At 33.8% G+C, this 13,294-nt stretch overlaps 1 protein-coding gene across 11 annotated transcripts in view; it reads left to right on the top strand.

Annotated features, from left to right (window-relative positions):
- Positions 1–10,181, top strand: part of LOC143247287 (tensin-3-like) — a 101,355-nt gene extending 91,174 nt beyond the window's left edge. For all 11 annotated transcript variants that reach the window (XM_076495059.1, XM_076495060.1, XM_076495057.1 and 8 more), the window contains 5 exons: positions 3,103–3,180; positions 4,085–4,138; positions 5,826–6,000; positions 8,005–8,118; positions 8,790–10,181. In XM_076495059.1, coding sequence (XP_076351174.1) covers positions 3,103–3,180; positions 4,085–4,138; positions 5,826–6,000; positions 8,005–8,118; positions 8,790–8,949 — 581 coding nt within the window. In that variant the 3' untranslated portion in view covers positions 8,950–10,181. The remainder of the gene's footprint in view (positions 1–3,102; positions 3,181–4,084; positions 4,139–5,825; positions 6,001–8,004; positions 8,119–8,789) is intronic.
- The last annotated feature ends 3,113 nt before the right edge of the window (positions 10,182–13,294 follow it).

Raw genomic sequence — 13,294 nt, forward strand, 5'->3', positions numbered from 1 at the left:
ATAAAAGTTGTGCACTTTGAAAACGGAGGAAAACATCGGATTTTTCGCCAAAACGCATGCGTGTCCAATAAATTTGTTTGAGAGATCTGCATGTTCTGCAAGTGCAACATGTGCAAAATCCCTATAAAAGTGACGGGTTCTCGGTTTCCATAGCTCAGTGTTAAGCCACCGACACGCAATACAGTTACGCCAAGACTGACTGAAGCACAACGCAACAACGCCATTGGTCTCTTGCAAGCAGGCGAATCTCGATCAGATGTTGCCAGAGCTGTGAATGTACACCCAAGCACCATCACAAGGCTATGGAATCGTCACCAACAACATGGATCAACTCGTGACCGTCCACGATCTGGCAGACCTCGTGTGACCACGCCCACACAAGATCGCAACATCCGGTTACGTCACCTTCGGGATAGGACCACCACTGCGACGTCTACTGCCTTAACCATACCAGGGCTGCGTAGGATTTCCGATCAGACCGTACGCAACCGTCTACGAGATGCAGGAATCCGACCTCGACGTCCAGTCAGAGGCGTCATCCTCACCCAGCAACATCGTCAAGCACAGCTGCAGTGGACTCGGGCACATCGGGTATGGCCTCATCGACGATGGAAGCATGTTTGGTTCAGCGATGAATCACGTTTTATGCTTCGTAGGCAGTATGGAAGGACCCGTGTTTACCGTCGCCGAGGTGAACGTTTTGCAGCAAACTGTGTGCAGGATGTTGACAGATTTGGTGGTGGCAGCGTCATGATGTGGGCTGCCATCGCCTACAATGCCAAAACAGACCTTTTGCACATTCGAGGGAATCTACGGCTTAACGATACGTCGACGAGATTCTTAGGCCACATGTGCATCATGGTGAACGTCAACGACGTTTTTCAACATGACAACACCCGTCCTCACACAGCCCGACTCACCACTGTTTTCTTGAGACATCACAACATCAACGTTCTTCCCTGGCCCTCCAGATCACCAGATTTAAACCCCATCGAACATCTTTGGGACAAGTTGGACCGACGTCTGCGACGGCGACAACCTCAACTGCAGATTCTACCTCAGCTTGCAGCAGCTTTGCAGGCTGAGTGGACAGGATGTGATTTGTCATCTCATCGCTTCCATGGGCAGGAGATGCCAAGCAGTTATTGATGCTCACGGGGGGCATACTCGTTATTGACATTGAGTGACGTTAAACGTCAACTAGTGAGCGTGGACTTCGCCTTTGCAGACTTTGGATATTCAGCAGTGAATGTGCAAAGTTTCACACATGTCATACAGAACTACTTGGAATAAACTTGTTAACAAAATGTCTCAAATTTTGCCTTTTGTGTTTCTTTTTTTGAAGAGTATACTAATAATTGGACGTTTATATACCAAATTAACTTTCAATATTTGAATTACTAATAATTGGACGTGTGTATACCAAATTGCTTTGGTTTGTTTTGAATTTTGAGCAAAACTACATGAGGGCTATTTGTGCTAGCCGTCCCTAATTTTGCAGTGTAAGACCAGAGGGAAGGCAGCTAGTCCTCACCACCCATTGCCAACTCTTGGGCTACTTTTTTCACCAATGAATAGTGGGATTATTTGTCACATTATAATGCCCCCATGGCTAAAAGGGCATGTTTGGTGTGGCAGAGATTCATACCCACGACCTTCAGATTACCAGTCGAGTACCTTAACCACCTGGCCATGTCGGCCATACACCAAACTAGCATTTAATATTTGAATTACTAATAACACTGCACAACAAAGGTTTTGCTTCTTGAACACTGTTGGGTGTTTCTTATAGATTTTTGGCTGCTGATCATGAAAATCACATCCAAATTTGCCCATTATGTACCGTTTCATCGAAATCTTCAATTTCACCAGGACATTGCTACAATGGAAAAACGATATCAGGGCAACTGGAATCCATCAATGCTTGTTGACTACTGTTGGACACTGCAACGTGATGCACTGGACATTGAATACAAATTAAAATCAGGAGCAAAACACTTTTTATTATGTTGAACTTAATAGTGTATTAGAAACATAAACTCAATTAAATACATTATTGCCGGTAAACAGTTAACTGTCTATTTCTCAGAGTTCCTACGTGATGAAGCAAAACCAAAACTGTATTTGGTCATACTCACCAGGTACCTGTCACAATCAGCAAAAACTTTTCAAAAAATTTGTTGTGCGGTGTAATCTGACGTGAATATAGCAATTTAGCTTTTAATATTTGAATTACTAATGATCAGATTTATATATACAAATTAGTTTTTAATATTTGAATAACTAATAATTGGACATGTATATACCAAATTAGCTTTTAATATTTGAATTACTAATAATTGGATGTGTATATACTAATCAGGTATTAATAGTTGAAATGCTATATACCAGTGAGATCCAAAAGTTACTATAAGTGAATTGTTAATTTTTTTTAAAAGGCTTTAGATAAATTTGAAACACAGACAAGTAGCATTAACTTCAATATGAAGAACAGATGTTACTTATAGTTTTTTATTTATTGTTAACAGGCTGGATCCAAATCTACAAATGAAGTGTTCCTACAGGAGTTATAAAAAAATAACATTTCAGTCCACTTGTTAGATATTAAACTTCCTGTATTAAAGACAGCAGCTAACGATAAACATATAGTCTAGTCTTTCATGTTACACATTTTGATGATGCATCACAAGTGGAGTAATTTGGAAATATTAGGCTGTTAGTATTGTACATAGTGGTATGCATAAATAAACTGAATATACTACAAGGTTAATGTGCTTTTCCTAATGATGGTGGGGTAGTGGTATGCATAAATAAACTGAATATACTACAAGGTTAATGTGCTTTTCCTAATGATGGTGGGGTAGTACCAACTGCCAAACCTTGTAAAGGTGTCTAATGAACTTGATACTCTTTTCCCCAACCAATCACTGTTCATTTTTCATGTTGTGGTGGTTTTACATTATATTAAACTGTCTTGATCTTATATCATCTAAGAATGTATTATTAAAAATAGTTTATACAAAGTTTTGTTTTCTGGTAGAGAACTTGAGATCTGATGATGAATTATGATCTTACTATTTCATTCTCATGATTTCTCTTTAGGAAGTTTATCAGCTTTGATTTATCAACATTCCATCACCCCTCTGTCTCTGTCATGCAGGCTCCTGCTTCCTGAATCTGGTAAGTTGATGTTTCCTGTCATACATGTACTTCACAAGAACAGAATTAAATGTCTCATTATTATAAGACAGTAAATTATTTTTTTGTGAATCATATGTATAATTATGTGTATCAGGACAAAAGTTAAAATATAAATATATAAATATGATTCCCCTAAGATCACACATCCAAATGTAATGTTTGTTTTGAATTTCACATAAAGCTACATTAGGGCTATCTCCATTAGCCATCCTTAATTTAGCAGTGTAAGAGTAGAGGGAAACAGTTAGTTATCACCACCAACTCTTAGGCTACTCTTTTACCAGTGAATAATGGGATTGACTGTCGCATGATTAAGAGGGCAAGCATGTTTGGTATGACTAGGACTTTGATCCCATGACTCTCAGATTCCAACTTGAGCACCTGACCACCTGGCCATGCTGAGCCTGAAATATAGGTGGAATATTTTATGTAACTTACATACAGTTTAAGACATTTCTGTAATTTATTTATAATTTCAAACATTTAAAATAATAATAAAAAAACATTCCCTGTAAAGGTTCTCATTATAACAGTGTGTATGTCTTTATGTAAAGGTTTTAATTTTGGTATGTCTTTGGAGAGATTATCAAATAAGAATTACTAAGAATGAAGTTAATGGCAAGGAATAATTTTACCCACGTTTTTAACAGAATTGTGTAGATTTTTTTAGGTATAAATGTATATATATATATATTGCACAGTTACAAAATAATTAGAACCCATCCAGACAGTTGCATGAAATAAGTCTCCAAAATAGTGGTGTATACAAATTAAGTTATTAGTGGAGAAGGTTTTTCTTCTGTCTTATTTTATTTTTATTTGATGGAAATATCATTAATACAGGAAAATATGGTTGTAATGTATTTTTGTGGGTTTTTTTCAGAGTCTACCTGTAAAAGTGGTTCCACTTGTGCATCACGTCAAGAAAGACAAGTGGGTAAGGCACTTGGTGTGTGAAGTAACACAACAACTGTCCACCCTAGGGAATCAAACCCCAAATTTTAGCAATGCAGGTCCATAAACTCACTACTGACCAATCAGGAAGCATAACAGAGCATTGGAAAACTATCTATACATATATACATGTGTCTTATATTAGTTTAGTGAAAAGGTTACAGAGAAATTTTCTGAGAGAAAAATCTAGAAGTTGTATTTTTATAAAACATGTAATTTAACATTTTTGATAAGTAAGATATTTAATTAGCTATTATGTTAATGATTATACATACATGATGTTAGTTAATATTTGCTTCCAAGTGGCCCAGCAGTATGTCTGCAGATTTATACCACTAGAAACCACGTTTTGATACAAGTGATGGGCAGAGTACAAATAACCCATTGCATAGCTTTGAACTTAATTTTAATCAATCATTTAATTATTTATAGTATTTAAATGTGAGATACAATATTCTTAAGTATTTCTGCATTGAAGGAAAAAAAAACTGTTCATTGTAGCACATGTTTAACTTTAGTCTAGGTGTATTAAAACTGGTCATTATAGCACATGTTTAACTTTAGTCTAGGTGTATTAAAACTGGTCATTATAGCACATGTTTAACTTTAGTCTAGGTGTATTAAAACTGGTCATTATAGCACATGTTTAACTTTAGTCTAGGTGTATTAAAACTGGTCATTATAGCACATGTTTAACTTTAGTCTAGGTGTATTAAAACTGGTCATTATAGCACATGTTTAACTTTAGTCTAAGTGTATTAAAACTGATCATTATAGCACATGTTTAACTTTAGTCTAGGTGTATTAAAACTGATCATTATAGCACATGTTTAACTTTAGTCTAGGTGTATTAAAACTGATCAATGTATTGCATGCTTAACTTTAATCCAGTTGTATTTAAGCTGATCATTGCAGTGCATGCTTAACTTTAATCCAGGTGTATTAAAACTAATCATTATAGCAGATGTTTAACTTTAGGTGTATTAAAACTGATCATATTAGTACACACTTTAACCTTCATTTAGGTACTCCATAACTGGTCATATTAGCACATTCTTAAGTTTAATCTAGATTCTACACATCATTAAATGCATGTTGTGCATTACACAAATGATGATATGAACATTCAATTAATAGTATGGAATCAAAATACTGTGGGTTTAGTTAATGTGAGATTTTACTAATTGTAAACAATGTGATCATAAGATAGTTGTGAAAAAATTCATCGGAAGTAAGAATATAAACAAGTAAATCTTACCAGAAGCTAGCTAACACATATCTTTTTTGTAACTGTTATTATCTGATAATGTGATGTCATATTTTTGATTCTTCAATTACAAAATGAACTGTAATCAAACTGATAAGGATTGTATTCGTTTTAGAACAGTATCAGGTTGAATGAAAATGACTTGATTGCACCTTCCTATTACATAGCAAAGTTGTATAGGGAAGATATAAATGGACCACTCATGTTGTTTTGTTGGGTTTTTTAAGCATATTCACTTTTTTCCTTTCTTTTTAAGCTTCATGTTTATTAATAACTTTAAATTATTCTTAAATTATATTTGTTTTTGTTATTTTACAAGATTGAGTGTGTTTATTGTTTCATAAACATCAGAGCACCGTCTTCTATTCACTCTTGTTCAGTCTTTGTTAATGTGTTTCATCAGATGGTGGTAAGATGCTGTACCTAAGGACAATGGATATGGAGACTCTAACTGGTCCTCAAGCAGTCCAGAAAGCTGTGTCAGAGCTATTATTATTAGGAAACGATTCAATAGCCTCAACCATTGTACGTTTCAGAGCCACTGACAAAGGAATTACCATAACAGACATCAGTCACAAGTAAATATTTTAAACCATTGAAATATTCTGTAATCAAAGAAGGAAACAACTTTTTTACTGGAAGTACATATTTATCATATATATATATAAAACAAGTTAATGGAAAAACAATAAATACTGGATAATCAAGGAACCATAATGATTTATATGAAATAATTTGAACTTTAGTCTTATGTTTGATTGACTAGTTTGCTTCATTGAAGCAAAGACATTTTTTCAGTGTTCCTCCTCAAAGCCAAAACATGGATCTACCAGTGTAATACTTTTTTTGACCTTTCCGTTTTGTTTGACTGACTAGTTTGCTTCTTATTATGATATTAATGTATAATAGTATTATTTAGCAGTTAATAGTGAAATTGGTTTATTAAGAAGGAAATAAGTATATTGAAAAAAAGATGTTAGAAGTCCACATTAAAGCAAAGACATTTCTTGAGTGTTTCTCCTTTGGTCCAGTTCTGGATCCACCAATGTAACACTTTTTCTCAACCATTCACCCTTTATTTAAATACAAGTGGAAACCTACATAAACTAATAGGACAGAACTTTCAAGACAGACTGTGGGTTTCAATATAGTAAGAAATGCAAACTGTGACAGATTAATTGGTAGATCAGCAGTTCTAGGATGAAAAGTATTGCCACCCTACCACATTCATGACCTTTACCTTGTATACTAAATTCATTGGATTTTCATTAAAGTTGAAGGGTGCAGACTGATGCATGTCCATCCAAGTATAAATACTTTTCTAGCACTTAGACTAAATGATTTCCCAAATATGGAAATTAATTAGGCTAAGGAAAGTAATGAAACCTCATGTAGGTAGCAATCATTTTTATAGGATGCTATTAATCAGTGCATTAGCAATTTCAAACCAAAAACTGCAAATTGGCGTTCCACACGTGTTTGTCTCTCTTTCTCAGCTATACCAGTTCTGTTTTTCATGTGGCTTCAAAATCCACCACCTAGATTGGACACACAATAAATGCCCATTCAAAATGTTACTGGTAAGCAACAATAAAACCTACTTTTAAGTGCAAAAGTCTCAACACAGTGTTTGTCAACTCTTTTTTTGTACTAGAGACCAGCTCGTCAATTCCCTTCACTTTATAGATCATTAAAATAGAAGTACAAAAAAACAGAAAACAATACAGTTAAAACAAAGAAATGTTGTCAGTTTTTGGTTTTTCCTTTCATTAAATCACACAAACTGGCAAAGTAGTTGAGAAGGATCATTGCAAGTCCATGGACTGATGGTTCAATAACATTGATTTAATATACGAATGGCAGTAGCTCTTTAGAATAAGAAACTTCATTGCAAGAGATTAAAAATGTTTTCTCTCGGAGCCCTCTTGGGTCAATCATTATGAACTTTAAACAAGATATTTTTGTAAAAATAACACTATTTTAGTTTTGTTTTCTGTTTTCCACAAATAATTGAATATGAGGCATTTTATTCAGTATTAAGATTGATTAATTAGAGTAGATCTAGCCCCCCAGTTGCACAGAGGTACTTTTACAGATTAATAATGCTAGAATCCAGGTTTGAGTAGCTGTAGCAAGCAAAGCATTGTGTTACTCTATGCTTAACTTCAAACAAACAAAGACTACATCAAAAATGAATACAAGTTAATCTCAAAATTCTACTTGCATACAGTTTTAAAAATTCAAAGTGCTGGTAATAAATAAATAACGAAGCACAAGATTTTTTTTTTGTCTGAAGATAAAACAATCAATATATCACCGTGTGAGATATCATCAGCTATCTAAAATGCTGTTTCATTACAAAATATTGTGAATGTTGTGTTTGACTGACATAAATATTCCTTCAACTAATATTTTATATTAAAACATTACTAATATTTACATATTGTTAGTTAAAGTTAAGTATAAGTTAATTGTTCTTAACATAATGTTTTGAACAATGTGGGTCCTATTGGCCCTTCTCACCTGTTTCATCCTCTTGAACTAAATTATTATAATTTTGTAAAAAAATGTATTTTTTGTAGGTTATTTTTTCGATGTCATTATCCCATTTGTAGCATCAGTTACTGTGGGTTTGATCCAGATAACCGATGTTGGATAAAAGAGAATGTTCCAGGAGATTTGCCTCCCATTTCTAGGTAACTAATCAGAAACAGAGAATAATTTATGATCTAATATTTGTTAATTTTTTTAAAATGAAATAGATATATAACAGTACATTATTTAATGTTCATTCATTCTTCTTCATTCATGGTTTAAAATTCATGGTAGTATTAATTTAGAGTATTATATAGACTTACTTCATCATTCAAGATATGAAACCTACGGTAGTATTAATATACAATGAGCTATATTTACTTTATCACTCACACCTGTCATCTGCCTCGACCTTACCTCACTTTGTGAGTAGAATAATTGATAAGATATGGTGTGTATAGAAAAATAAAATAACTGTTTTTTTATATATTTTTCCTTTTCACTTCCCTATTTTTTATCTCTAATAAATTTAGTTTATCAAATTGTATAGTAGTTTCTTAAAAACAAGAGTAAGAAAGAAGAGGGCACTAGTTTATACTTTACCCAGAGACCACCAGTGCCTGTAATGCAACCTTGATATAATGAAGTAAAGTTCCTACCCTGAGAATTAGCTGAACAATTATTAAGAGATGCTGAGTAAGTTATGAGAAAAGGATAGCAACTCAAAATAAGAACATTTTTGGCAAATACTTTACTTTTCGTGTGTTTTTATAAGAAACTCAACTCTGTTTACCTCGTATAGTAATTTTCAATGTTTCATGATGTTTTTCAGACGATGCTTTGGTTTTATAGCCAAGAAACCAACCAGTGATACAGAGAATCAGTGCCATATATTTGCAGAGATTGAATCGAGTCATCCTGCTTCTGTTATTGTCTCTTTGGTAGAAAGTATTATCAAAAATGTATCAAAACAAGTCAAGTTTAGCACATGAGCAACAACACGTGGAAAATATAGTGTTTTTCTATAGTTATTAAAGAAAAAGACGACCTTAATATAGAATATTTTTGTATAAGAACTGCACTTATGTTATCGTAAGCCTTTAACTGTGTAGGTTTGTTTAATTTACAACCTGTCAATTATTACTTTTTCAGAAACTCACTGATGACAATGAGAAATATGGTATTACAACAATTATACAATGAAAATAAATGATGTCACTGAATAAAAGTAAAACTTGGTTCTTGTAAGTAGGAAGTGCATCTGTAAGTTTCTGGTTTATTGACATAACCAAAAATATTGATGAACCAATTGCATCCACGCATTAATTGGGATATGTTAATCAGTATTGACAGTTAATTATTTGTTATTACAAATAAAATTAAACTGTCAAGTATAATCATAAGAAAAAGAAATGTTTAAACATATAAATCATTTAAAGTTACTCAAATATTAAAACTTGTTATATTTTGTTGTTGTTTCTAACTTTCTATACAAATATTCAGTTTCTCTCAGTAAATAATAACTAAAATAAATTTAAGGATACTATCACGTGCGTTGTGTAAGTACTAAACTGTTTCATTTTATCAGAAACAGGGATAGAATTTTAGCCCTAAAATTGTTGCCATATTTTTGTAATGAATAAGTTCGGTTTCGGTCAGCATTGGCGAATTTTTAACTGCATGTATTTTATAAAAAAAAAGACAACACATACTTTCTTTAATATTTTACTCAATTACGTTGTAACTCGTGCCAATGTAAATTTATTGTTCATGTACTTCATACAGAAATATTTCCTGTTATTCTGGAACCAAACATGGATCTTGTATACTTTATTCAAACTGTTAATTATCTACAAGTACTATATCAAATTCTTTCCATAGATTTTTTTTAAAATGTGTAGATTGGTCGTGCATTTATTATATGTGTTAACTAATCATCTAAATATGAATATGTGTTCCTAAGCTAGAACAACTCTTATTCCCGAGTAAATACTATCTTAGTTTGTAACTATTATTTTGTTTTTTTATTTACTAAAATTGCCTTCCGTGTATCTAAGACTAACCTTGAAATTCATATTTCAAAAACAATTTCTGATCTGTGTTTTTTATTTGATAAGATGCATGTCAAAGTTTAGTCATTGTTTGATAGTATGATGGTGTTGCCTCAGATGTCATACGAGTTTTGTAATATTTTGATTTTGAATTCAAGTTTTTGTTGGTCGTATATTTTTGTTTCTTTTTCTAAGAACAAAATGATTAATACACACACACACCATATATACCAAACGAATTACATTCTTTTGGTTCCTGCTAAGTATTCTTATTTCTGGACTTTTGAGGTTTAAGGAGGTAAGGTTGCATTTTAAAATGTAAAGAAAAAATGTTCATTGTTTAAAATAATGTACTCAGTTTTTTTAAAATCCAAATGTCCACGCCAGCTAAAACACGCTCTTAAAAACAGTGGTGATCATTTTGGGTGTTTAGGCCGCGCAGTGTACAAGGACCCACCGAACCCTAACCCAATTAACTCTATAAGACCTGCCAACGAACAGTGGTAAACTCAGTGGCGTATTTAAATAGGGGCTGGAGGGGGTTTAACCCCAAGGCTTATGGTCTTAATGATAATATCATGTCCCATTGATAATTGTATTATATATAAAATTACATGGCATATAGGGCCAACACAACCTTAAATTCGTCACTGGGAATAGTAAAGATTTCAGAAAGACTGTGATGTCAGCAGTTAGCGACTGTTGGTCTGCCGGACATCATTTGACTTGTTTTGTCCTGATTACCTAACTTTTGTGTGTGTGTGTGTAGGGTTTTCTTTTTTGCCCCATCTAAGTTAATTTTTAAACAGTATATATATACTTTGGGATGATTTGATACTTATTGTATACGACTAATTGATGTTGAGATCATCATAATGAAATTGTCAAAAGTTCAAGAAAAGTACTAAAACATATAGTTGAAGACATGAACATCACGATTTAGGCAGCCAGCAATGGTACAGCTCAAGTAACAAAATTCAGAACTGTGGAAAGAAGGTGTAGAACCGTCTTCTACCCACCCAGTTACCAGTATATAACCATATTACATTTGTGTCGAGAAGGCCCCAAAATGAATTCCACACAAGAGCCTACAACTAAGTATGAACACTTAATATAATATGAACACTGCTGCTTTGTACAGCACACTTTCTAAAAGTTAACTTACTGTACTAAACTCTAATTAGCCATGAATTACGTTTCCCTGCTGTTTTCTCACTATTTGTCCTTTTGTTGAAGTTGTAGGGACAGCTGTGAGGACTTTGTTTCAGAGCTTTCACGTTCTTGTTCCCTCCCAAGAAAATATTATTTACAACTTTTTGCTTGTTTCTTTCTAAAGATGTGTTTGTTGGCCCAGCATGGCCAGGTGGCTAAGGCACTCGACTCGTAATCCGAGGGTCGCGGGTTCGAAACCTCATCACACCAAAATATGCTCGCCCTTTCAGCCGTGGGGGCGTTATAATGTTACGATCAATCCCACTATTCGTTGGTAAAAGAATAGCCTAATAGTTGGTGGTGGGTGGTGATGACTAGCTGCCTTTCCTCTAGTCTTACACTGCTAAATTAGGGACGGCTAGCGCAGATAGCCCTCGTGTAGCTTTGCACGAAATTAAAAAACAAACAAACAAACAAGACGTTTGTATCAATCACTTTACATTTGTGGAAGTTTGTTTGTATAGAAAGATTATAAGTTGAAAAACACCGTTTGTATTTCAATGAGGCCGTAAGTTAGAATAACGTTCTGATTAAAATAAGGAGCGCAGAAATATTGCGTTTATAGTTTGTTTATTTCTGTGCTAGCTGTCCCTAACTTAGCAGTGTAAGACTAGAAGGAAGGCAGTTAGTCATTACCACCCACTGCCAACTCTTGGGATACTCTTTTACCAACGAATAGTGGGATTTAGCGTAACACTATAAAGCCCTAATGGGTGAACGAGCGAGCATGTTTGATGCGAGGGGGATGCATTTATAGTACTTTATTTTGTAATAGTTGTGTTTATAACGACACCTTACAGCAGTCTAGTGAATTCATATAACAGTTGTTCGACACTGATGAATACAATGATTTTCAAAGGTCCGTATTTCACGTAAACAAACTATTTAGGTTGGTTTGGAATTTCGCACAAAGCTGCACTAGGACTAGCTGCGCTAACCTTTGCTAATTTAGCAGTGAAAGACTAGAGAGAAAGTCATCACCAACCACCGCTAACTCTTGGACTATTTAACTAACGAATACTGTGGAATTGATAGCATATTATAATGTCCCCATTAGTGAAAGGGCATGTTTGGTGGGATGGGGACTCGAGTCCTCGACTTGAAGGTTGCGAGTATAATGCACTAATCACCTGGCCATGCAGGGCCAAACAAGTCATAGGAAGCGAGATCTGTGTACACTTTTGTCGTTGATTTTAATCGACCTCATAAGATGATTGACTTTCAATGTGCCTTGTAAATGTACGAAGTAAAAGTAGTGGTTATATTGAAAACAATCGATCAAATATTATTAACTGTCATGCTTGCTAATCAAAACAACAATAACATATTTTACTGTTTTCAAGCTGAACACGTCCTTTTGGTTAGCGTTGCAAATTGTTGAGCTAGGAATCTATACTACACGAGACTTTACCTCCAAAAGAAAATTAAACCCTGAACGTTGGAGTCATGGATGCGTTATAAAAGTAACAATAAAATCCCACTCTTATTCTAACACGAGTACGAAACCCAAAGGTTAGCGATAAGTTACATTTATTGACTAGCTGCCTTTCTTTTAACTCAAAAATTAGTAACGGCAAGAGAAGTAACGTGAAACCCAACAAACAAAATACATTGTTTTAGAAATACAGTACAAAGAAATCAGATAATTTTATCCTGTCACCCCTCCAGATAATGTTGTACCAATGAGAATTTCTACACGTTAACTATTATATCGTTGGCTAGTTTTAGAAGGAAAAAGAGGAGAAATAAACACAAATATTGACTACTGTAATATAATCCTACTAAACTAACTTAAGTTGAATATCTGTGGCCATTACTTTAATCAAATACGAAACAAAACGTAATAATAAAATATTTTTAACATTCTTATACGAAGAATGTTATTACTGTTCTGTACAACTAAATAATTTAAGTGTATTGAAAAAATGGCATTGTATTTTTTCTTATCTGATAGTACATTATTGTGTTTACACTTATAACGATCATTTTAAGTTTCATTTGTTGGAATACGTAATAAATAAATAAAAGATGTCATTGGCTATTTGTTGTTAACAAAACAACACATTGGGCTATT

The sequence above is a fragment of the Tachypleus tridentatus genome, chromosome 3 (assembly GCF_004210375.1).
Source record: "Tachypleus tridentatus isolate NWPU-2018 chromosome 3, ASM421037v1, whole genome shotgun sequence".
In the NCBI taxonomy this organism is placed as follows: Eukaryota; Metazoa; Arthropoda; class Merostomata; order Xiphosura; family Limulidae; genus Tachypleus; species Tachypleus tridentatus.